The sequence below is a fragment of the Nansenia antarctica genome, assembly GCF_963989245.1.
Source record: "Nansenia antarctica genome assembly, chromosome: 16".
In the NCBI taxonomy this organism is placed as follows: Eukaryota; Metazoa; Chordata; class Actinopteri; order Argentiniformes; family Microstomatidae; genus Nansenia; species Nansenia antarctica.
In genome coordinates, this window is record NC_137686.1 from 19,142,790 (window position 1) to 19,168,656 (window position 25,867).

A 25,867-nucleotide genomic window follows, 5' to 3' on the forward strand; every position below is an offset into this window, starting at 1 on the left:
CCCCTATGTAATGGGATAACCTTTCAAGACCCTGATACGTCATCAGTAGTATGTATTATCATGGTCAAATGTTAATTCTACGATTCCTCATGGGTCTAAAAGACGAAGACTTGCCTGCTTTGAATGCCACCTTAATTTAAAGGCCTTCAGAAAATCAATCTTTTGAAAGCTCATGTTCCTTAAATGACTCCCCCGGATGGAGCCTGCTATCCATTAGATTGGAACGCTAGTGGAAGAGGGGAGGTTCTGTTATGGTCTCCATGACTGAATAACACTTAGGATTCTCCTGTAGGCAAAAAAGGACACATTGTGTGTGACATACTTTCTGTAATGTAGATACACACCCACCTACCCCATGTAAGAACGCCCCCATGCCATCACTGGGCCAGCTAGTGTGAAGAATGTGAGGCATGCTTTCACTGTCCCCTGTGAAAAAAAAAAGACTTTGGAACCCTCTGCCGTGACGTCACTGGCAACAGGATGGTGGGGTGACTCTCTTTTTTGTTTGCCCCCAATGGAAGAGATTGTGCTGGATGTTGTTTGTGTCCATCACATGTGGACACATAGCGATTGATTTATTAGTTGTTCTGTTCAACCTGTTTCTGAGGACATTCGACGTGTTATTGTGAAGCTAACATGGCAGATTCATGATCCAAATACTTCAGCTCTTTCAAACGCAGACACCAAAAACAGGGTACAAAATAGCAAAACAAGGCCCCGTCTGCTCTCCTCAGGGATGTTGTATGCAGACCTGCAGGGGATTCCCACTCAAACCCCTGCAGAGGAGAGCGTGCCTGTGGACCTGGCCTTGTCCAGACACAGGTGGAGGAGGTGGCTGCCCAGGCCCAGCCCCGGCCCCAAGCTTGTGACCCCCAGCTGGGCCAGTGACAAGCGTGGCCACTACCGGGATGGCGACCCGGATGCTGAGGAGTCTCCTGACCTGACCGAGGAGGGGCATGACAGCACCCAGATTGAGGTAGGAATCACAGCTGTGTGAAAAAGACCTTTTGTCTTTTAAGCAATTTAACTGGTTTAACAATGTTTGTAGTTGTTTTACAAATAAGGAACAACTGAATAGTATTATTGACTAGAATTAGCAAACCATTCCATTCCATTATTCATTCATATCATTGTTGTGTTTATGTTTATGTTTAATATTTTTCTACTACAGGACATGGATCATAGCTACTACACGTCCAAAATATACGGGCCGGGGGATTCTGCCAGCAGAGACCTGTGGGTGGACATGGATCAGATGGAGCAGGGAAGGCAGAGGGTCCATGGGCTCCTGTCCAACACCCACAGACAAGCAGCGGTAGGGACTGTTAGGGCAAGCCATGGTGGGGGGAAACAAGAGGTGAGAAGGGGGTAGTTAAGCTCCACATGTGTTGACCATGCATGTTAAGTAGTGGATTTGCTTGTCTCTCACTGACATTTTTGGCATTTAGCAGACGGCTTTATCCAAAGCGACTTACAACAAATACATTGTCTAAGTAAGTGAATCATCTGTCCATCAGTCTTCGCAAGAAAAGTAACCTCTGCTCCGGCCAGGGGCCATTGGCAGTCAAACATGCTTTTTACATTTTATTTTATATGTGACAGCAGCTGGTGAAAGCGGGAACAAGTCGGCAACCAATCAACATTTTTGGACATTGGTTGTTGAAAATCAATGACACACTCGTTAAGCCAAAATATTGCAATGCAATGGATTCGGTGAGTTATCCCCACTACTTCCTAGTTAGTTGTGGAGTAGTTGGGATTACTCACCAATTGCATTGCAATATTTTGGCTTGACTAGCGAGTGGTGTCATTGATTTTCAACAACGTTGACATTTATTAAAAATGTTCAGAATAAAAGTCCTAAAAGTTTTATTGGTTGCCGGCTTGGTTCCACTTTCACCAGCTGCTGTCACATATACAGTAGAGAAACTGAACAGGGGGATGGGGAGGTTTCAGGAGGGACAGTTAAGGTGTAGCTGTAACTTTAACCTTGTGTCTCTTGGCTTCCAGAGAGTGACTCTCTCCTTTGATTTCCCCTTCTACGGTCATGTACTTAGGGAAATCACTGTGGCAACTGGTGGTAAGTCAACAGAAGATACATCCTTTGTCCAGAATTACACTCTTGAAACATTAACAGTTCAGACATTCCCTTCAGATTCGAACACTCTCATTCTTCTTATTTTATCTGAATACGTCGGAGTAACATGGTTAAAAAAAACATTATCATGTATATAATTGGGGTGCTATTACTTTGACGTATTCAGACTGCCAGATGAGTAGTAAACGGAAATCTTACAGGTGTGTGTGTGTGTGTGTGTGTGTTTTAGTTGTCATATTTGGCAGCCTGGGCCATGTTCATAAGTTTGTTGTTAGAGGCCTTCAAATGGCTAGTCTATCTAAGAGAAGGGCCAAACAGTTAGCAAAGTATTGCTCACTCAGTATCTGCTGTTATTGGTAGCCGCTCAATATGGAGAAGGCGGTGCTTCTTGTACCCATGAGCTGGATACTGTCTGTTTTACAGTATTGATACTGGATCTGTCAACCCACTGGTATCATCATCTGGTGTGAATAACATCCTGTGTGTAGCATAACTGGTCGTTGGCTCAGCACTACTGTAACTGACTGTTTCCATAATGTGAAAATGCACTGATAGTATTTATGTCCTTTAGATATTGTAACATGTATGTGGACATAAATAAAGCATTTCAAATGTGTTATGCTTTCCACCAGGTTTCATCTACACGGGAGATGTCATCCACAGGATGCTGACAGCCACTCAGTACATCGCCCCCCTCATGGCCAACTTTGACCCCAGCGCGTCCAGGAACTCCACTGTCATCTACTTTGACAACGGTAAGACAGAGGGCAGTGTGTTGAGTGTGTTCCTCATAGGGTGACAGAAGGGGTTCAAACCCAGGTCTCCTGCGTGTGGAAGACCCAAGTGTCTACCATTAGACCAACAGGATATCCTCAGTATCTGAGGGCTACATTTGAGTGTGCACGCCCCAAGCACATGCGCTTTATTAGCATTTCAACTTTTTTGATTGAGTATGGCTCTAAGCCTTATTAATCATAGAGAGTGTAATATTAGAGGCTTCGTGTGGTTCTAACCGGCCCGGTGTCTCTGTCTCTGTCGGCCAGGCACAGCGCTGGTGGTCCAGTGGGACAATGTTCACCTGCAGGACAGTTTCAACCAGGGCAGCTTCACCTTCCAGGCCACTCTGCACAGCGATGGAAGGATCGTCTTCGCCTACAAAGAGGTGATTCTCATCTTCATCATTGTCTTCCTCTTCTGATAAGTAAACGACTCCCAACTACAACTACTAACCTGTAGTAGCCACACTGTATTAGTGGATGTTTTTTTTCCAGCAACTGTTACTCTGCGTTAACTGTGGCTCAGTTGGTAGAGCACTGTGCTAACCATATATTTTTTTTTTAAATGATGCACTCACTGAAAGTTGGTTTGGATAAAAGCATCAGCTAAATGGATATATTATTATAATATTAGAATTAGAGACAGTTGGCTCTGAACGAGGTTGCATTCATGTTGCTCTCACCATCTCCTGTTGTGTTTAGGTTCCCATTGACATCAGTGAGATCAGCGCTGTGCATCACCCTGTCAAAGTGGGCCTGTCAGACGCATTTGTGGTGCTGCATGAGATTGAGCAGATCCCCAGTGAGTACTGTAACAGCTTGTTTCCACTGTGTACACTAGGAGGACTTTAATGTAGGGCTTTAGAACATCTGAATGTTACCATATGTTGATCTATTACTGGGGAAACTCAAGAGCTACCATGTCTGCCTGGTCCTAGATGTTCGCAGGAGAACAATCTACGAGTATCACAAAGTAGACATCCTGAAGTCCAAGATCTCCAACTATACAGCCGTGGAGATGCTACCTCTCCCCAGTAAGTCAAACTCTACCCTGCTCTTTTCATTGCTTTATTTACCTTCAGCAGTGGACAGTAGATGCTAATCGCCAGTTTCCCCCTTATGCTCTCCCTTTCTAAACATCTCTTTTTTTCTCTGGCTCCTCTCCTCTCCTCCCTCCCTCCCTCCTCTTTTCTCAGCGTGTCTCCAGTTCTCAAGCTGTGGTCCTTGTGTCGCCTCTCATATCGGCTTCAATTGCAGCTGGTGCAGCCGACTGCAGAGGTGATAGGCACATGTGACAGTTCTGGTCGAGTTCCACTGTTGTCTCTAACATAATATGTGACACGTTCTAATGTTTTGGTCCGCATGTCGGCGTCTGATGTAATGTTCTGACTTTTCTTTCGAAAAATGTGAATACATTTCCGCATTGTTGAAAATCAATGACACGCTAGTCAACTAACACAGCTTGTTTTGTGAACCTGCTAAATGTTAAGTAGTGTTATAGTTAACTAGGTAGCAGTGGGGGATTACTCACCAAATCCATTGTGTTGCAGTATTTTGGCTCGACTAGCGAGTTTGTGTTGTGATTCTCAACAATGTTGAAATGTAGTTCTGTATTTCAAAATAAAAGAACATTTTGATTGGCTGCCGACACGTGGACCAAAACACTAGAACGTGTCACATATTGGAACCATGCCCGTCAAGTTCCACTATTGTCTCAAACATATTGGAACCAGGCCTGTCAAGTTCCACTATTGTCTCAAACATATTGGAACCAGGCCCGTCAAGTTCCATCAGATGTATTATATTGGATCGGCAGAGACCATGCATCATTTCATATCAATCCTACATCATCAATGGAGACAGATTCATTCCCTATGTAGATTAAGTATGCAAAGGGGTCCTCTCTCTGTCCCTCTGCTATCGAGGTTGATTGATGTACCAATTACCTCCTACCCACACTGCGGCTGTCAATAATTGAATGAAGACAACTGCCTATTTCACTTTTATGGTAGAACGCATTTGTGGAACAGAATGGGCCGAGGCTTCGTAATTTGTCATGCCCAACCGTTAAACTTTGGTCCATGAATCATTTGTCTTCCTCAATTCATTCACAGTTTGATTCCTCTGCCTTTTAGCGTCTAATTTCAGTGAACGGTGGTCATTTTAAATATGTATTATGTGCTTATAGTGATTGTTCTTTCCTTGTCAGGTGCTCTAGTGGTTTTGACAGGAATCGACAGGATTGGGTGGACCAGGGCTGTCCCGAGGAGGTGCTGTCATACAGTATCATGATCTGTCTATCATTTATGACGGCAGCAGCTGGTGAAAGGGGGAACAAGTCGGCAACCAATCAAATGTTCTGACTTTTGTTCTGAAAAATGTAACTCCCTGAATCCATTGCATTGCAATATGTTGGCTTGACTAGCGAGTGTGTCATTGATTTTCAACAATGTTTCAGTAAAACAATGTGTTTTTGAATCAATACTGTTTTAAAAGTGATTTGAAATAAATTACGTTTTACTGAAACATTGTTGGAAATCAATGACACACTCGCTAGTAAAGCCAAAATATTGCAATGCAATCGATTCGGTGAGTTACATTTTTCAGAATAAAAGTCTGAACATTTGGTTGGTTGCCGACTTGCTCCCCCTTTCACCCGCTGCCGTCACATTTGTATAGTTCAATATCAATAGAGACGCAAATTGCATTGCATCAGAAAAATATGGACAAATGGGATTCCATCCCCCCCATTGATACTTATAACATACTTATTTTGTTCCCCCTCAAACTAATATTGTCTTGATTTTGCAGGGCAAGGCACTGAGCTGTAACACAATAGTTAACGCCACAAATACCACACCTTACAACTACCCTCATACAACCACTCCGGTTGCCACAACAACAGTCAGGCAGAAGACACATCGGACCGCCACCTCCAGCCCCACAACAACGACGACATCAACAACAACAACAACAACCACCTCTACCACCACCACCATGACCACCACAACCACAACGACAACCAGAACAACTTTCTCCACCACTCTCTCTTCCAGCAGCATTCCAACTAAGAGTGAGTACTTACCGTAACTGCAGGGGAGGATGGTGAAGATTAGATTAGATTAGATTCAACTTTATTGTCATTGCAGAGTACAAGTACTAGACGAAATGCAGTTTAGCATCTAACCAGAAGTGCAAATAGTGATATAAGTACAAAATATATTTAAAAACATGATATAAAAACATGACAATGATAGTGATAGGTACAGTAAGGCATGTTTAGAGGTATATACAGGTATGTACAGTTAAGGACGTGTATGTACAGTATGTAATGTACAGATGTATACAAGAGGCTACATCAAAGAGGTGTGTGCAATGTGCAATATACAGTATGTGCAAAGGTAGTATTGTAAACATCAGTAGTGCCAAGGTTAAAGATGATCACATCAGAGTGAGGCAGAACTAGAGACAGCTAGCGTCATGGTTCATATATGAATTGAATGTAGTTGCTTCAATGAGAAAGCGTGCCGCGCTTGAACTCTGCACTCCTTTGATCAGAAGACATTTGAGGTGCTTGTTCTTATTGCTTGTTACCCAGTCTAACATCAAACACATAACTGACACAGTGACTGTGAATCCTGTGAAGCTATGCATGGTGCCCATGGACGTCAGGAGGGTCAAGCCTTTAGATATTTCCCAGCTTGCTGTCAGATAATTGTGCATCTTATACAACGCAATGACAAATACTACATACTGTCCTCACTCACTGAATCAGGCCTCTAGATGTATGTGTGTGTATGTCATACACTGAGTTAGACCTCTAGATGTATGTGTGTGTATGTCATACACTGAGTTAGACCTCTAGATGTCTCTGTGTATGTCATACACTGAGTTAGACCTCTAGATGTCTCTGTGTATGTCATACACTGAGTTAGGCCAAATGGGTCAGTGTTGGGTCCAGATGAGCAGCAATGGGCTGTAGTATGAAGCTAGTCTCTTTGGCTTGCTGTGGTCTTCATTAGGTGACTTACTGTTGTGCTTCAGTCAGGATTCATCATTGTCTTTTCTTAGACATTGGAGGGTGATTTTTGTGTGTGTGGGGGGGGGGGGGGCATCAGTGTAAATGTTCACCAGACAATTTACTGGATACTTTTGTCAAACTGCTTTTTCAGATGATACAAAGATGTCACTGCATATTAGAGAAAGCGCACGTAAGTTGTCCCCTGGCATTAATATAAATGTATTATCTCAAATCTAGCAGCTCAGTGTTTTAGCATAGCTTCTTATATGAAGAGATCAATCAAACTAATAATACTAATTAATTATTATTATTATATATGATAATAAAGTATCCATTGACTCCCTGTCTAGCTGCTCAAGTGGACAACAGCACAGAAGAGCAGAGCGAAGTCCGCGTGCAGACTGGTCTTCTGGTGGGGATCGTCCTGGTGATGGTCGCCATGGGAGCAGCTGTCCTCCTTACCGTGTACATGTACAACCACCCGACCTCAAGCGCCAGCCTCTTCTTCATAGAGGTGAGCAGAGCGCCCCCTACTGCTAGAATACATGTAAAATAGATATGTATGTGTAAAGATGAGGTTGAGGTCTTTGAGTTGAAGTTTGGGGTCAGGTCACGCAATAATGAATGAACGAATGAAATGCTTCATTCATTCATTCATTCAATCATTAATTTATCCATTCATAATCCAATATTTCTTCCTCCCTTCATTCCCTCAGCGGCGTCCCTCCCAGTGGCCAGCTATAAAGATGATGTTCCGGCGTGGTTCAGGGAACCCCGCGTACGCCGAGGTGGAGGCCGCCGCAGGGCAGGAGAAGGACAGCATGGTGGTCATCAACCCCGTCGAGGCCTTCATCATCATATCTGACCGACGGGAGAGCTTTGTCATGACCGACAATAAGGACTGCTTCATCGTCCCCGACCAGAGAGAGTGCTTCCTGGACCAATGCTGACCAGACCTGCACTCCAAGAAGCCTGTGATTGGCCAAGAGCTGGCTCTTCACCATGGAGAAACGTAGCATGAGTAAGACTTCCTTGAGAGAGATGATATTTTTATTCTGCGTATGGAACTTTTGGGGGTTTTGATCATTGAGCTGTGGACTAAACTAGCTTATTTATAAAGGACACAAGATGTTCTGATATCTGTGAAAAAGATCAAAAGCGAAATATGTCAGTAACGTATTGATCAGGTTTTTTATTTATCTAGTGGACGACGTACAGACTACAGCTGACTGTAGGTTGATAACCCAGCATCTCCTCTGCTTTGGAGAGGTTTCACAGAGTGACTGACCCCTATGACAATAGCTCATTGACTTCAATGTACTTATATGGCTCATTGACTTCAGTGGACTTACAATGACTTTAGCTATGATAGTTACAGGTGAAACTTGAACAGTAGACCTACCATGAAATTAAGTGCTACTGTAAATATGCTCTAATGTGTCAGTTTTTATCACAGATTTGTGTGAGGACCACAGGGCTGGATGGATGTTTAATCCATTGAAGTCACATGACATTGCATTGATAGAGTGGAAGAGAGGGGATGGTCTTGAATGTGTTTGTGTGGTGTCTTTCCATGAAGATGGTATATTTATTTACAGAATCCCTATGTGCAGATCCCAGCCTCAACACAGAGGAATGTCAGACATTGGTGCCATTTCCTCCCCTCAAAGATCCTAACAAAATTCCTCTCCATCTCTTTTACCTATTTGGATTTGCTGCTAGCTTATTGGATGCATGTATTGTACTCCATAAAGAATTAAACTATTATTTTATTGTACTCCATTTACAATGTAAAGTCAAACATCAGATGTATGCGGATACAAAGACCTAACAACCATAGACCTTATGGTGGGACTTTCTGTTTACCTGAAAATACATTTCAAATTCTGTATTAAGCATATTAAACAGATAATCAGTATGAGATGAATCACTGATGACTAAATAAGTTATTTATAACTTCTTGCAATAATAGTCTATCACTTCTTGCAACAACAATACAGATATGTCTATTTAGTGATTGTTCTAACCATTTAGTTTACTCAAATATGTTAATCACAGGTTAACATCGTAAATCAGTATTTATCACAGGTTAACACAGTAATCACAGGATTCAGATAAGAGCCACATAACATGTTTGTATTATCTTAATGATGTTCTCTTCTCTATTAGATTGCATACTGTAGATTATGGCTCTAGTCACCATTTGGCTGTAATGAGGAATAAGAAATAGGATGATTGACCCTATGTTTCAATGAACAACATAATAAGATAATACTCTATACAAAACCAGTTGAGTTCTTATTTTAACATACAGTATGCACTCAATTATTTTAATCTCCTCTTCAATCTCATCATTAGTTACATCTACAACACTTTTGTCCAGTGTCAACAATACTCGTTATACTGTCAACAATACTCATAATACTGTCAACAATACTCGTAATACTATCAACAATACCCATGATACTGTCAACAATACTTGTTATACTGTCAACAATACTCATAACAACGCCAACAATATTCATAATTCTGTCGACAATACTCGTAATACTGTCGACAATACTCGTAATACTGTCAACAATACGTGTAATACTGTCCCAAGGTCTTTGAGGTGTCTTTTCAGTAATATACTGGTGGTGGAGTGTAAGGCAGATAGCACCCATTGTGTAAGTGTGTTGTTGGGACACCGTTGGCTGAGATGGCCCCGGGGCTCCAGGCAGACAGCAGGGGCTCAAGGCACTGATGTGAGCGGGGGCAGATACTGTTGGGGAAGGAGCATAGTGGGGTCTCTTCAGTCAGTCAGACCAGCTTAGGTTTCCTTGTCTAAAACAGCATGTGGGTGAAGACACACTTTGCATTAAAACAGCAGGTAAGGCATGTTGCTTACAATTCAGTGGTCTTCAACCAGGTGTCTCTCGTAAAATAGATTTGATTTCTCAATAAGATTAATCTGGATAAATAAAGTAAGAAATACAAATTAAGATAGAAGATGAGACACTTAGTAAAAAAAAAAAAGGATAATTTGTACCTTTCAGTGGTGGTGCTGGTAGCCTCCTCCTCCGTTGCCGAGACGAATCCAGGGTTTGTGTCTGAAGTGAGACATGATTGATTTGTTTTCATTACGTATGAACAGTATTTGTTTTTTAAAAGGGAATTGAAGGACCTGGTACTGCACCTTGCGAGTCCGTGGCACCACGTTTAGGCCAGCGTTTTTCAGAGCGGCGATCCTTGCTGCAATGTCTGTCACCTAGAAAAGAGTCAAACACCAAGTAAACCATGATATTTTGAAACAAAGTACAGCCATAACCAAACTATAGTTTTGAAATGGCAGGCATTTCTGATATGTCATTACATGAGAGCTAAAATGCAAGCCTATATGCTTGATCAAGCCTGAAAGAGGTCATCAAGGGCAGCCACATTATCACACCATAATGTGACAGCAGCTGGTGAAACTGGGGACAAGTTGGCAGCCGAACAAATGTTCAGACATTTTTGTTCCGAAAAATGTACATACATTTCGACGTAAATCAATGACACAATCGCTAGTCAATGAACACAGCTTGTTTTGTGAGCCTGCTAACAATTATAAAGTAGTGTTATAGTTAACTATGTAGTAGTGAGGATTACTCACCGAATCCATTGCATTGCAATATTCTGGCTTGACTAGCGTGCCATTGATTGATTTTCAACATTGCTGAAATTGATCAGAAATGTTCAGAATAGAGTCCGAACATTTTGATTGGTTGGCGACTTGTTCCCGGTTTCCCCAGCTGCCGTCCCGTATAAACAGGGTTGTTGGCTTGAGTATAGGAGTCAGTGACGTGTGAGCTGTAAGAATCCCCAGAGGAGACTACAGACACTCAGAGGAGACTACAGACACCCAGAGGAGACTACAGACACGGGCCTCCAGGCTGAACAGAGGAGACTACAGACACGGGCCTCCAGGCTGAACAGAGGAGACTACAGACACGGGCCTCCAGGCTGAACACACCTGCATCTCTGACTGCTGCACCTGGGCGGCTGCAGATGCCATCTGGTGCTCCAGGAAGGACAGCTCCTGGTCGGAAGTGGCACCGCTGATGCCCCTGGCGCACGCCTCCAGGTCCCCCAGCTCCGCCTCCAGCCCAAACACCGTCCCCGCCGCCACGTACACCTGGGACACGTTCAGAAGACACACACACACAGGTGAACAAGGTTAAAATGTCTTGCTTGGTAACAGAAAATACTGCACAGCTAAGAGTGGCGAGCACATCTAACGAGCAATAAGCGTGATGGATTGGTCTTCAATTCGTATGCGACAGCGGCTGGTGAACAGGGGAACAAGCCGGCAACCAATCAAAATGTTCAGACTTTTACTTTGAAAAGCGGAAATACATTTCAACGTTGTTGAAAATCACAACACATACTGACCAGTCAAGCCAAAATATTGCAATGCAATGGATTCGGTGAGTAATCCCCACTGCTACCTATATGAACTATAACACTACTTTACTTTGTTAGCAGGCTCACAAAACAAGCCGTTAGTTGCCTAGCGAGTGTGTCATTGATTTTCAACAACGCTGAAATGTATTTACACTTTTCTAAATAAAAGTCAGAACATTAAATTGTCTGCCGGCTTGTTACCCCTTTCACCAGCAGCTGTCACATATTACAGAGGTTCCACATCACACTACAATGATCCCACTATGAATCTGAATCCTGACTTACATTCTCCTCCAGTCTGCTAAGCTGTTCATCCAGTTTCTTGGTGTCAGTGTTGGGGGTCAGTGAGGGGGGTTTGGGCTGGGATCTGCTGTAGTCGTACCCCTCCTCCCCCTGGAGGAGATCCTCAGTGGCGTTCAACACTTTCAGCACCTCAGTGGTGATACTGCGCAGTGACACCGCAGAGTACCGCTACACTCACACACACACACACACACACGTACACACATTGGGGAAATACATAAAGAACTATAAAACATATACACACTGTTGACTCATCAACGCAAAAACGAATTATCTTTACTCTCTCGCTCAGGTAGACACACCCTCCTACTTAAAAAAAGTGAGTTAATGATGAGTGTGGCCAGCCATTCTCTCATTATGAGTAACAACACATCCATTCATGTGCAAAGAGAGAGACCAGCAGCAGGGCTCATTATCATGTCCTGTATAACAATCTAAAAAGGGCAAAAACGTAATGATCGGTGGAGGCTGGTGGAGGCCGAACTCTGAGGATGAGCTCATTGTAATGAATGGCGTGGAGGTAGACATCCTTAGATGTTTTACCTCCACCAGCCTCACATTCACCCGCTCACCTGCTGTAACATAGTGGAGAAGAAGTGTAGTGTGTTCTCGAACTCCACATCGACAGGTCTATCCTAACCACAGACAGAAAGAAGGACAAAGGGAGAACGACAAAGAGACAAAGAGAAAAGGGATGGAGAGTACAAGGGCAAGGTGGCGAGCCGAAAGTTAGTCGATTGTTAAAAGCTGTGAGTTGCATTTCAGGAAAAAGAATCTCAGAAAGGCAGAGAGATCATGGTCCTTACATTCTGGATCTCCTCTGGAGACAGTATCGCCTCCTGAACAGAGGGGGCGCTCTCCTGTGGCTCGGCAAGGCTGTTGTTCTCGGTTTCTTTTTCCTCCTTCCCACTGTTCTCCCCGGCACTCCCTTCTACTTCTTCCTCTTTTTCTTCTTTTTCTTCTTCACTACCCTCCTTTTTCCTCACCTTCTCCTCGTCCGTCTCCTGCTTCATCTCTTGTTTTGTCTCATCTTGCTTTTCCTCTTGTCTCTCCTCCTCCACCTCTCCACCTTCATATCCCCCTCTTTCTTCCCTCTCTGTTTTATCCTCTGTCTTATCTATGTCTTGCGGCATCTCATTGGTTGTCACATCTAATGGGCGTTCCACTGTCTGATCTGGGTTCAGTAGTAGCGTTTGGTCACCAAGATCTGTTTCTGTCTCACTCTCCTGCCTCATCTCTCTTAACTTGTATCCACCCACCTCTTTTTCTCCAACCAACTCTCCATCTCTCTCCATGACACACTCTCCCGACTTAGTCCAAGTGATTCTCTCTCTATCCAACTCCACTGTATTCTCTGCGATGTTTCTCACAGGTCTCTCACCCCTCTCTGATAACCATTCTCTCATCTCCTCAATCTCATTCATTTTTATTGTATAATCACAACAATTGATATCCTCCTCTTCCTCTCCTTGCCAAAACTCTGGTTTGCTACGTGCAAATTCATTACCATCCTCATCTCTTTCCTCCCTCCCTCCCTCTGTCTCCCCATGTCTCTCCATCTCTGAGTCTTCCACTAATGCATCCTGCATCTCCTCCATTGCCATCACTAGGCTACTGATTATCCTGTCAAACTCCACCTCTCCTTCCACACTGTCTGTTCTCTCTCTCTCTTCTCTTCCTTCTGCTATCTCTCCCCTCCTCTCTCCTTCCACCATTACCACTGCTTCCCCTGGACTCTTCTCTTCCCTCTGACACTTCTCTTCCCATAGACCCTCCTCTTCCACATCTCCTTCTCTCTCAGTTCTTTTCTCACTCTCCGTCCCAGCGTCTCTCTGTGTTTGTTTCTCAGCTTCTATCTCCTCACCGTCTACCTTCTCGGATGTCTCTACCTCCCTGTCTCCTAATCCCTCAGTCTCCATCTCTCCCCCTCTCTCCCCCGTCACACACTTAACCATCTCTGCTCTTACCTTATACTCTGATATATCTCCATCCACCACTGTCTCCACCTTTGTGTCTGTCTCTCTCCCCTTATCCTCTAAGTCAAACAGTCTCACGTCTAGGTCTCCTATGCTGTCTTTCCTCTCCTCTTCCTTTACCGTCCCTTCTTCCTCCGTCTTAATCCCCATGACCCATGTAACCATCTCTCCCCGTCTCCCACCATCCAGTAACGTTCCCAACAGCCCATCCCCTTCCTTCCCACCTGTTCTCTCTTCCTCCTCCTCCTCTCCCACTTCGTCCAGCTCATCGTCTGTGGATGAGAACTGGGAGGCGCTGACTAGACTGGCCAGGTCACGCAGTTTAGAGTTCCGCTCCTCTTTATCTGCCTCCATCTCCCATAGGGTCTCCTCCTCTATCTCCTCCCTCACTCCTTCTCTCTCCTCACCTCCCTCCTCCTCCTCCTCCTCTCCCTCACCTCTGCCTTCTCTGTCCAACTCGTCCTCAGTGGATGAGAACTCTGCAGCGTTGACCTGATTGGCCAGTCTGCATAGTTTGGAGTTCAGCCCTTCCTTGTTTCTCTCCACCTCTCTTTCTCTCTCCTCCCTCTCTCCCTCCATCTCTCTATCACTGAGACCAACTCTGTCCATCTCCTTCCACTCCTTCTCACTCCTGCCAACTAGGTCCAACTCATCATCTGTCGATAAGAACCCCATCCCACTAACCTGGCTAACTAGCTTTAGCAGTGCAGATTTCAGCTCATCTCCATCCCTATCTCCTGTCATCTCCTCGTTATCTTCCTCTTCCACTTTCCCTCCCTCCATATCAATGTCCATCCCCCATGACCTCTCTTCCTCCTCCTGATCTTCATCCCTCTCTCCCTTGCTCCTTCCGTCCCTCTCTCTGTCGTTCCCTCTCATTCTGTTGATTTCGTCGTCTGTAAAGGAGAGCTGATTGACGCTGACTCGCAGCTTAGAGCTCAGTTCCTGGTCCATGGAGTCAACCAATCCTGGCCATCCAGGGGTTCCACAGCTAGGCTCCTCCACCTCAGGGCCCAGGGGTTCAGGGGTCGCCACACCTGAGGTCAGGGCGTCTGAGGTCAAAGTGTCAGGGCTCACAGCCTCAAGGAAGTGAAAGGATCGGCTTTGCTTGTTCACCAGTTCATCCAGTAGCCTGCTGCTGTACGCCTGTGGATGAAAGAGGACAGAATAACTTGGCAAGACTTTACATTAAGTTTCCTGTGTAGTAACGCTGTGATAGAGTAATTATTAGCATGTTGTTAAATAGAAACAATGTCATCCAAGATATGGAGAATGTGTCCGGTTTTGCCATGCCTATGCCATACCTAAGCTACTCCCCAATGGGCCTAGTCATGGCTATGGCTGAAATCTCTCTTTCTTACCAGTACACATGAAGACGGCGGCACCGTTTTGCCTTGACCACCCGGTGGCTCCTTCTTACTCCTCCTCCGTTTGTGTGACCTCCTGACCCTGCCCTCCTCCAGGTCCTCAGCACCGCTGCTCTCCGCCCCCTCGGGGTTAAAGTTCACATCCATGATGCCGATCCTCCGTGGTCCCGGGGGACGCCGGTGCTCCACCGGCACCTTCCTCTTCAGGTGGGAGGGCAGAGGCTTCTGGGACTTGGACCCCGGACCTCCATCGGAGTCGGAGTTGAGGGTGCCTGAGCTGGCGCCGCGGTCCGGCGTCGGGGAGACGAGGGTGGGTCGACGGCTGTAGGAGGACTGGGTTTGGTCTGGAATGTTCTGGTCGGAGTTGAATTTCCTGCGTATCTCCCGCAAGGCGGCGCCCCAGGCGTCCTCGGCCTCGGCCTCTGTGTCTGAGCCCAGCCTGTCATAGGCTGAGACCACGCCGGACTCCTTCTCCAGCTCGCTGAACACCAGGCTCTTCCTCTTGGTCAGCAGGCTGGGCCGGGACAGCTGGGCGCTCTGCAGCGCCATCCAGTTACCGTCTGTGCTCTTCAGCACTGAGGACGCACCTCCGGACGCACACACACACAGCACAACATGCACGCACACAGACAGACAGACAGACAGACAAAAACACAAGACGAGTAGGCCTTTAGCCAATAATGCTTTGCAGTACATGTGTTACAAGAGTAATTGAAACATGAATTAAAATGAACATAATATGAGGTAGTGGTGGCCTAGTGGAATGGCTTTAAAAGCTCTCTGTACAGGTTGACTAGAGGAGTCACGGTGGCTAACAAGGCTCTTACTAGAGTTGTCCAGCCGGTCCACACTCTTCCAGGAGGCCAGGTCAGACCCTCCCCCCTCCTTCTTCAGCCCCTGTGGGAGGTCCGGCCCCTTGGAAATCCCAGACTTCAGCTCAGGAGGGTCGTTGTCTAGCAGGGAGAAGGCAGAGCGCGACCTCTGAGGAAAACAATAGAAGATGACAAATACATTGTGTGACACTGAGACTTCTGGCGCTTCTCCAATCTGAACTAGTAGTATCGGTCGTCTCACATTCATGCATTTATCTGGCCTTGTCTGGCATTTATCTTCAGTGAAGATGCGGTTCAAACAACGAGCCAGCAGAGGTCAGCACATATCAGCAGATGCTCAAAACTCAACTGGCTGTGGACACGCACACGTGCGCGCACACGCACACACACACACACACACACACACACACACACACACACACACACACACGCACACACACACACACACACATGCGTGCATGTTTCTTCTCTCCTTTGCTCAATATGAATCATTGTAGTACACCCTCCACCTATGTGCCTCTACCCCTGCTCTCCCGGGGGTCTCACCCAGAGAGAGGCCTGGAGGCTGGCCTGGGAGGCGAGGGTGCTGCTGCTGCAGGGCTGCTGGCTGACGGGGGAGCTGGAGGCAGCAGGGGGCTGCTCACGGCGCTGCTCCGGGGGCCAGTCCAGGTCATACTCTGGCTTCATCTCACCCAGGTTTCTCCTCCTGCGGATGATCTAGGATGGAGAGGGGGATGGCATTAGACCGATGTGAACTCTAGAAAAAAAGAAAAAGACTTCTGCTTGTTCTCAGTGCAGGTAATAGAATCCACTAAGACCAGTGTGCTGAGATGCAAATAATTGCATCGCACTGTATTGTAAAGCACAGGAGGAAATAGTCCCCAACTGCTCAGTAGATCACAAAATAACAATCCATATTATTGCAAACCACTATACATTACCACCACAATGTTCAACATTATAATGTGCAACTTTATATACTGTGGTATCTAATAATAATAATAATATCTTAGTAATATCTTAATAATATTATCTTATATAGAGCCTTTCAAGGAACCCAAGGACGCTTTACAAATGTAGATATTAAAGACAGTCAGACAGACAAAAACAGAAAAACTGCCAAATAGCTAAACTAGGGGCCAACGGCCTCGTTTTGAGGGCTGATTTGTAGGTGTCCAGGGTATGGGGCGTTGCAGATCACTGTGGGGAGACTTTATCACTCTAAAGAGAGCATTTTGGTGGGAGTAGACACTTACTTTCTGCACAATGGTTGTGGCCAGTTCCTCGATAAGCTCCTCTCTGTGCTCTGTCAGATAGTAAGCCTCGTTCCGCTTCTCCTGTTGATAAACAAACTAACTAACTAACAAAATAACACAATAGATTTCACCACACTTCCTGAGAAGAAGAGAAGAGGAGAAAGGTAGCCACAGAGGACTCTCTGTCGTTGCTAGGCTATTCAGTTTATAGTTATATAGTGTTTTAGGGCATAAAGCTTCAATGGCTGAATGGACATTAACATGGGTGAAGATTCTCCAGACTAGGCCAGGTTCAGGTTCAGGTTACTTTATTTGGACCCATAGGTAGATTTGTTTTGCAGCATCCATGTTGACACATTTGAGAAACAACACAGGAGTGTAGACAAACATAAATAAAAGAACTTGATGTTCCAATCCTCACTAAAACTAAAGATAAAATAATAGAATAATCTGTGCAATTGATGGCAGCTGCTGGACTGAAAAATTCAGGTTTTTAAAAATAAAAGCCACCCCTCCTAAATGTTGTTGTTTGGTACCTGTACTGTAGCAATGACAATAAAGACCATTCATTCATGATTTGTTTATTCGAGTGACAGCTGCTGGAACAAAGCTATTTTTATACCACTTTGTTCTGCACTTTGGGACTATAAACCTTCATCCACAAGGAAGATGCTGAAATTCACAAGTCAAAGGGTGAAAGGGTGGGAGTCGTCATTAAAACATGGAGCCAGTTATCCGCTGTAACTGTCTGGTGTACAGGGACGCCGGGTTAAGCTGTGACTCACCAACCAGCCTACTAGACCATTTTGACCAATTGAGTCAGAGAGTTTCTGTTCTGTAAGGATAGGTAAGGATAGGTTTCTATCCTGAACCATGACACCAAAGAAAAAGATAAAAAAATGGATTCAATAAAAGCACGGTAGAATAAGGGCTTCATAGTTTTGTCAATGCTGAAATATTTGTAAAATTGCACACATTCCACCACTGTCTAACCCTTAATGGATGTGGTTTCATGTGTGTTGGCATGTCTTCTCAAATCGATTATCATGTTTTTTGTCTTAGATTTGTTTAATTGAAGATAGGACACACCACCTCACACCACCTGACAAAGTCGTCGATGATTGGGCCGTGGCTGGTCTCATTGTCCTGGAGCCGTCTAACAATAACAAAGTCATCTGCATACTTTAAGATGGACCTATTTTCACACCTGCTCTGACACATTGTGTAGACTCAGAGCAGTGCTTCTCAACCCTCTCCTCGGGGACCAACCAGCCGTTCCACATATTTGATCTGTTCCACCACCACCAGCACACCTGATTCAACTGATCAAGTACAAATCATAATTGCTTTGCACTTGATTAGTTGAATCAGGTGTGCTGGTGGTGGAACAGATCAAATATGTGGAACGGCTGGTGGCCCCCGAGGAGAGGGTTGAGAACCACTGGTGTAGAGGATAAATAATAGGGGTGAAAGCAGAAAGCACACATCCTTGTGGGAAGCCCTGAGGAGCAAACCAGGCCAGTAGCATAATCGCACAGGATTGCCTAATCTGCATTTACAGCTTAATGTGTAGAGGGGATGAGGGCAAAGACACAGGAAAGCAGTTAGATATTAACAGATGGTATTCACAGCCTAAGAAAATGGGGATATCTGTCAGCACTTTAGTGAAATCCCTTTGAAAGATGTGAGGATGAGAGGGTGGAGAGGATGGGTGGAGTTCATGACAGCCGTCAGAAGCTTATTGGACCCGTGGAGAGATCTGTCTTTTGCGGCTCTATGCACTTTGAATGCACTTGCAGTGTGCATGACATGATCCGTATTTATGACTTTTTAAAATAACAAATGCTTATGGATTTGCATAATCTGGATAAATCAGTACTTATCCTGTCGTGGATAGAGAGAGAGGCAGTGGGAGAAATGAGGAGTGAAGAACATTAAGAGGCAGGCAGACAGGCAGACAGACAGACAGGCAGACAGACAGACAGACAGGCAGACAGACAGACAGACAGACAGGCAGACAGACAGACAGACAGACAGACAGACAGACAGACAGACAGACAGGCAGACAGGCAGACAGACAGACAGACAGACAGACAGGCAGACAGGCAGACAGACAGACAGACAGACAGACAGACAGACAGACAGGCAGACAGACAGACAGGCAGACAGACAGACAGGCCGGCCGGGCTGGACAGAGAAACAGATATATAAAGAGATGGATAGAAGCCTCCCTGCAGTAGGTTACCTGACTGTCGGTATGTCTCTCAGCCTTGGTGATGGCCTCATCTATGGCCTCCTCTGCCACCCGCAGTGCCACAGTGAGGGTGTCTGCCATGCTGTGCTCTGAGAGGTGACATCATTACTACTGCATTTATACTGACATTCACATTTACAGCACAGAAAGACAATATGTGACAGCAGCTGGTGAAACAGGGAACAAGTCGGCTGCCGATTTAATGTTCTGACTTTTATTCCGAAAAATGCAAATACATTTCAGCGTTGTCGAACATCAATGACACACTCGCTAGTCAACTAACACAGCCTGTTTTATGAGCCTGCTAACAATATAAAGTAGTGTTATAGTTAACTAGGTAGTAGTGGGGACGCCACTACATCAATGTATTTGTTGTAAGTCGCTTTGGATAAAGGCGTCTGCAAATGTTGTCTGAGTAAGTGAATCATCTATCCATCAGTCATAGCAGGAAACAGTAATCTATGCTAGGGTCAGGGGGTCATTGGCAGTCATAATGCTAGAATGTGGATGACATTTTTTCTTCTCTAATCTGTTCTGTGCTTATAGACATACTGTATATCTGAGACACTTATCTCTCCGTTCATCTCTCTGGGAGGGCTGTATAATCACATCCGATTTCATTCATGCCCACATTCCGTCTCATCTTGTTTGTGCAGTGGACTGGGGACAGAGTACTGCGGTGTACCTTTAACTATTCATCTGTCTGCTCAATCTTTCATTGAGGTGGAGCTGCTGCTCTACTTGGGAGGGAACTGTACAGTTCTGGGCACAACTAAGGGGAGCCAATGAGAGCTTATCCATTCATGAGAGGATTACCAAGCTCTTGTGAAACCTCCTCGAGTAAGTATCACATCGGATCAAATGCCTTCCAGCCAGTGACCCAGACCTTGCTTACCTAAGGTGTATGCCATTTGCCATTTAGCTGACGCTTTCATCCCAAGCGACTTACATTGCAGTGTAAACGACATTTTTCAGTATACGTATAGTCCAGGCGGGAATCAAACCCACAACCTAAGCGTTGTTAGCGCCATGCTCTACCGACTGAGCCACAGAGGACCACCGGTGGGTTCAAATACCCTCCTTAAAGGACTGTCTGAGTATTACAATGTTACACAAAGGAATTCTAGGGATGTTATTCACTTAGACAGACTCCTACCTTCACTCTGTCTGTAGAAGGCTGAGTCGCTCCCACAGATGCTGCCCTCATTGCCGATGCTCTCCTCATACGTGCTGCCCTCTACACGCAGAACAGAACATGACAGTTATGGACACAGAATTCATACCATGCAGAGGCACAGGCTTCACTAATAAGGAGAGTTGCGGTAACCCTCCATAACAGACAGTTGCTTTGCACCAGGGGAGGCTGGTAGAGGTAGAAATCGAAGGACAGGCTCATTGTAATTGCATGGAATGGAAGGCGTCTTCAGGTTTCTATCTCCACCCCGTTTCCACTGCTTTGCACATAATCAAACACACATTAAACACACATTTTGGCACAGTGACGGCCACAAAGTCATTATGTCTCAATAGGACTGAGCGGGGTTTTGTCTGGGGTGTTTTTCTGTAGCTATAGCAAACGTCATAGATAGTCATAGATTTCACTGTGCTCTGAGCTCCATTTTGCGTCCTCGCATCAACATTCAACACAATGCTGTTATTTGCGGTTACGTAAGTGCATTACAGTGGTCTCGTGTGTGGCATTATCAGCCTGATCCCCACGCATGCCTAGCTCAGAGGTGGGTTGGGGGAAACACACGGGTCATTTCCAATCATTTTAAGGAACAGATAGAACAGAGATTGGAGTAACCTGAGTGAAAATGCACTTGATTTGAGAACACCATGTACTGTAGGACCTAGTGGTTCACCTAAACCCATACATTAACTGACACTCGAAATAACAACTCATTGTGGCTAGCGGAACATCCAGGGGCTTTTTCTAATACCACAGCCGTACGATCAACAACACTGTGACTTAACTCAGCCGTGGCCTGACAGGGAGACCAATCGGGAAATGAAAGCAAAGCAAAGATCTCTCCGGCTCGCCTTTATGACATCACTATTGTGTCAGAGGCCTGGCTTCTCTGTGACCCCCCCCTGTCAGAGGCGTGTGTGTGTGTGTTTGTGTGTGCAGTGTGCACGTGTGTGTGCGTGTGCGTGTGTGTGTACATGTGACACATGATGTCCCACACATCAGGCTGGAACCGTCCTCTTCAAAAGACTCCCGGTAGGAAGTAAAGGTCAAAGGTTAAATCATTACTGATGTCACCGTGACCCCGCTCAGGGATGTGGACTGTGCACACAGAAGTGCTGTCCCTGAACCTGCAGCCAAGCACACATCCACACAGACATACTGTATATATAGTATAGTGTATTGTACATTGACATTGAGCCAACTTTTCTACATTTTCCTACAGATTAGGATTTATTGGATTTCCTCCAGAACAAGGGATGGCGAGACAGACGGGTATTAGTTGTGTCAACTCTCAACTGAATTGTTTACACATTGTAAACAAACACCCTCTAAGCTGTGAGGTTAGAATTAGAACGCATTGTCTAACTGACATTTTGTATTGCGCTTTAGTGTTGAGACCAGGGTTTAAGAGACCCTGATGGGGCCCATGACATGTCACTCTCTCTCTCTCTCTCTGTCTCTCTCTCTCTCTCTCTCCCTCTCTCTCTGTCTGTCTCTCGCTCTCTCTCTCTCCCTCTCTCTCTGTCTCTCTCTCTCTCTCCCTCTCTCTCTCTGTCTGTCTCTCTCTCTCTCTCTCTCTCCCTCCCTCCCTCCCTCCCTCCTCCAGGTTACACAGGACTGCTGAAGTGGGTCTATCCAGATAAGCACAGGCAGTCTCTTATCTCCAGTGCCAGCTCTTCATCCATACTTAATGCACTGTGGCGTGACTCTATCATGCCTGCTCCTGTCTGGTCTAGTCCCTGCTCCCTTCTCCCTGCTCCCTGGTCTGGTCTAGTCCCTGCTCCCTTCTCCCTGCTCCCTGGTCTGGTCTGGTCTGGTCTGGTCTGGTCTGGTCTAGTCCCTGCTCCCTTCTCCCTGCTCCCTGGTCTGGTCTAGTCCCTGCTCCCTTCTCCCTGCTCCCTGGTCTGGTCTAGTCCCTGCTCCCTTCTCCCTGCTCCCTGGTCTGGTCTAGTCCCTGCTCCCTTCTCCCTGCTCCCTGGTCTGGTCTAGTCCCTGCTCCCTTCTCCCTGCTCCCTGGTCTGGTCTGGTCTGGTCTGGTCTGGTCTGGTCTAGTCCCTGCTCCCTTCTCCCTGCTCCCTGGTCTGGTCTAGTCCCTGCTCCCTTCTCCCTGCTCCCTGGTCTGGTCTAGTCCCTGCTCCCTTCTCCCTGCTCCCTTCTCCCTGCTCCCTGGTCTGGTCTAGTCTGGTCTAGTCCCTGCTCCCTTCTCCCTGCTCCCTTCTGCCTGGTCTGGTCCGGTCTGGTCTGGTCTGGTCTGGTCTGGTCTGGTCTGGTCTAGTCCCTGCTCCCTGCTCCCCGGGCTTAGCTGTCAACCCAACAGGACCCAATAGCCATTAACCTGTTAACCGGTTTCCAGGATAATCTGTGTTGTGTGTGCTCCTCAGGGGAACTTAGCTCCTCCGTTTGGTATTTGGAGATGTCTGGGAGCATGTTATCTATCTCTGTGTCATCTGGCTATGGATGTGTTGAAGAGGGAAATGCTTCGCTGCACAGCTAAATCAAGCAGTGACGTCCATCCACGTAGCTACAAACCCTAATATGTCACCATGTATCAGGATCTCAGGGAGACATTATTTATATTACTTATTCATTTATTTTGAATGAACAATGCCTAACGATTATTCTAAAGCGAAGCTAGCTAGCGTACAGTTAGGATCATATCTAATTACTGTACATTGCTTAATCAACAATGACTAGTACAGTAGCATCATCTAAGCGGCAGCTCGCGAGCTTTTCCCCACAAACATGAATAATTCTCTGAAATCCTTCATCCGTTAAATCCAGAGTGAGTAGGTGACCCCTGATACAGAAAATATCTAAAGAGTTAAAAATAAATCTGAATGCACGCCCACGCACACGCGCACGCACGCACACACTCGCTTCCATTTCCAGATGAGGGTCTTTGTGGACCGGCCGGACGCAGGCCGGGTAATCTGTTGAATTTGGTCTCTCAAATGAAAGCCACAGAGGCGCTTAATCCTGTTTCCTCTCTCTCTCTCTCTCTCTCTCTCTCTCTCTCTCTCTCTCTCTCTCTCTCTCTCTCTCTCTCTCTCTCTCTCTCTCTCTCTCTCTCTCTCTCTCTCTCTCTCTCTCACAGCTGTTGTTCTAAGTGTATTGCTGTTCTATAAGGGTTCAATGGAAGCAAACAAGAGGTGGTTATCGTGGCGATATGCTGAGGAAACACGTTATATAAACTAGTAACAAGACATATTAATACTGTAATAATAACACCATCCGTGTTGGTAGTAGTTTCTAGCCGTACTGTACATAGAAGCCAGGGGAGGCTGGTGGTGGTAGAAATCGGAGGACAGGCTCATTGGGAATGCAGGAAACGGAATGTTGGATACCATTCCTTATTCCGTCCTGTGCATTGCAATGTGCCCATCCTTCCGATTTCTACCACCATCGCCTCCCCAGAGAGTAGCAGTAACGCTACTCCTGACGTACCCGTCAGTTCAGCCAGAGTGCCGTGCCGTGCCAGGTGTTTCCTGTACAGAGTCTTCAGCACCTTGGCACTGCCAAACCTCTTGAAGCGACACTTCACATTGTTGTAGTACCACTCCAGTGACTGGGTCTTCAGTAGCCTGAGAGAGAGAGAGAGAGATTATATGAAAGTGTATGACAGTGATGTAGCTGTATAGACACACGCACGTGCACACACACACACACACACACACACACACATGCGCACGCGCACACACACACACACACACATCCCCTGGTGACATTTACTACAGTAAATCAGGCCAATAAGAGTAGCCTCTACTGACGTTTCGCTCACCTCTGAGTCAAGGGGACGGTGGCCCTGAAGGCACACACCACACACACTGATTTACGTAATCTGAGAGCACACCAGCCTGCAGTCTGTGTGCATGTATCTGTACAGTATCTGTCATTCTACTGCTGTTCCTACTGCAACAGCCCTGTCACGCCTGTTATGAGTCAAGGGAGGCTGATGGAGGTCATTGTAACGCATGGCACAGAACGGGGGAAGGGTATCAAAACACATCTTCCGATTTCTACCTGCACCAGCCTCCACTAGTAACAGTGCAGGTGTCTGATGTATCGGGCGTAAACGGTTATAGCAAAAGAGAAGCATTTATGATAGAACATTTTTAGAGAGGGGTAATACTATATGTTCCGATTATGGACACCGTCACCTCAGCTGACAGTATAGCCTCAAAGCGGGGCTTGAGCCGTCCTATCAGAATGAAGCTGTCGAAAGCTTTAAAAACGGATCGCTCCATGTCCTCAGCTCACCTTGAACGCCTGCCAGCCTGATCGCAGCCATTTCTTCCACCCAATCGATTAAGGCTATTTCACCCGCCCTCCTCTCTCCTCTCCCAAATTACATTGTTTATCTGTTCGCCTGTCTTCTGAACAGAAGGGATCAGTGAAGGAACACTATCCCAGAGACAAAGTTGTGGTCCGAAAAAAAACTATGAGATGTGGTCACCTCTCGGGCTCAATTACAAAACATCCACAATTACCAGACAGAGAGAGGTGGAGGGAGGGAGTTAGGGGGAGAGAGAGATGGGGCGGGGGGGTAGACAAGGGTAGAGAGAGAGAGAAAAAGAGGGAGGGAGAGAGACACCTACAGAATGTCTATTTGCATAATGTTAGAACTGTAGAGCATCTAAGGACAGGCTCATGAGCTTTCTGGAACACACAAACAAACACCATGTATACCCGAATACGTGTCTGAAATCCACGTTACAAACGCCTCCCCCCCCCCCCACACACACGCACACACACAGAACGGCTGGAGTGAACATTAGAGACAGCTGCTGCAGATTCCCCTTGCTGCCCTCTGGATACACTCTTTCTACTGTACAAACTCTCACTCTACGTGTGTATCCTGTACACATGACCACTTAAGCCGACCTAAATTGGCCTGGTTCAGTTCAAAGGAAGTGAGAAAAGAGGAACGTATTGATCAACGTGTTAGAGGGAGAGGGAGAGAGGAGACGATCGATGCCGACTGCCTGATCTCTAACATGTCGACAGGCGAGGAGGTAATTATCATCTGGAAAAAACAACACAGCGGGATCTGAGTCGTGGCAGACGGACAGAGCATCCGCCCAGAGGACACGCGCAGAGTCCCGAGACAAGTGGACGCATCATTTCTACATCCTGCCTCGTCGGCCCTTCCCGTCTCTGCACAGACTCACTGAGGCGTGGGAGCTCAGACACACCTGCCACTGACACACCTGCCACTGACACACCTGTCTCTCTGACACACCTGCCTCTGACACACCTGCCTCTGACACACCTGTTAATTTAATTTAATTAATTTTGCCATTTAGCAGACGCTTTTATCCAAAGCGACTTACAATTACGAATTACAGGGACATTCCCCCTGGAGTAACTGA

At 46.0% G+C, this 25,867-nt stretch overlaps 2 protein-coding genes across 2 annotated transcripts in view; one reads left to right on the forward strand and one right to left on the reverse strand.

Annotated features, from left to right (window-relative positions):
• Positions 1-736: 736 nt before the first annotated feature.
• Positions 737-7,845, forward strand: LOC308172065 (plexin domain-containing protein 2-like; the record flags this gene model as incomplete). The annotated part of the gene is made up of 11 exons (XM_080546976.1): positions 737-976; positions 1,172-1,315; positions 2,011-2,080; positions 2,731-2,853; positions 3,142-3,260; positions 3,577-3,676; positions 3,813-3,908; positions 4,071-4,152; positions 5,084-5,157; positions 7,246-7,409; positions 7,612-7,845. The coding sequence occupies 11 exons, from the start codon at positions 737-739 to the stop codon at positions 7,843-7,845; spliced, it is 1,446 nt and encodes a 481-aa protein (XP_080403102.1).
• Positions 7,846-9,091: 1,246 nt separating this feature from the next.
• Positions 9,092-25,867, reverse strand: part of LOC308172066 (rab effector MyRIP-like) — a gene marked incomplete at its 3' end in the record, with an annotated part of 34,822 nt that continues 18,046 nt past the window's right edge. Inside the window, exons 4-19 of the mRNA XM_080546977.1 lie at positions 23,943-24,079; positions 20,463-20,543; positions 19,298-19,395; positions 17,053-17,133; positions 16,343-16,513; positions 15,791-15,944; positions 14,958-15,538; positions 14,634-14,742; positions 13,821-13,940; positions 12,427-12,737; positions 11,603-11,788; positions 10,887-11,048; positions 10,071-10,142; positions 9,924-9,984; positions 9,480-9,656; positions 9,092-9,102 (exon numbers count right to left, since the gene is read on the reverse strand). Of these exons, the coding sequence (XP_080403103.1) occupies positions 9,092-9,102; positions 9,480-9,656; positions 9,924-9,984; positions 10,071-10,142; positions 10,887-11,048; positions 11,603-11,788; positions 12,427-12,737; positions 13,821-13,940; positions 14,634-14,742; positions 14,958-15,538; positions 15,791-15,944; positions 16,343-16,513; positions 17,053-17,133; positions 19,298-19,395; positions 20,463-20,543; positions 23,943-24,079 (2,512 nt within the window). The remainder of the gene's footprint in view (positions 9,103-9,479; positions 9,657-9,923; positions 9,985-10,070; positions 10,143-10,886; positions 11,049-11,602; positions 11,789-12,426; positions 12,738-13,820; positions 13,941-14,633; positions 14,743-14,957; positions 15,539-15,790; positions 15,945-16,342; positions 16,514-17,052; positions 17,134-19,297; positions 19,396-20,462; positions 20,544-23,942; positions 24,080-25,867) is intronic.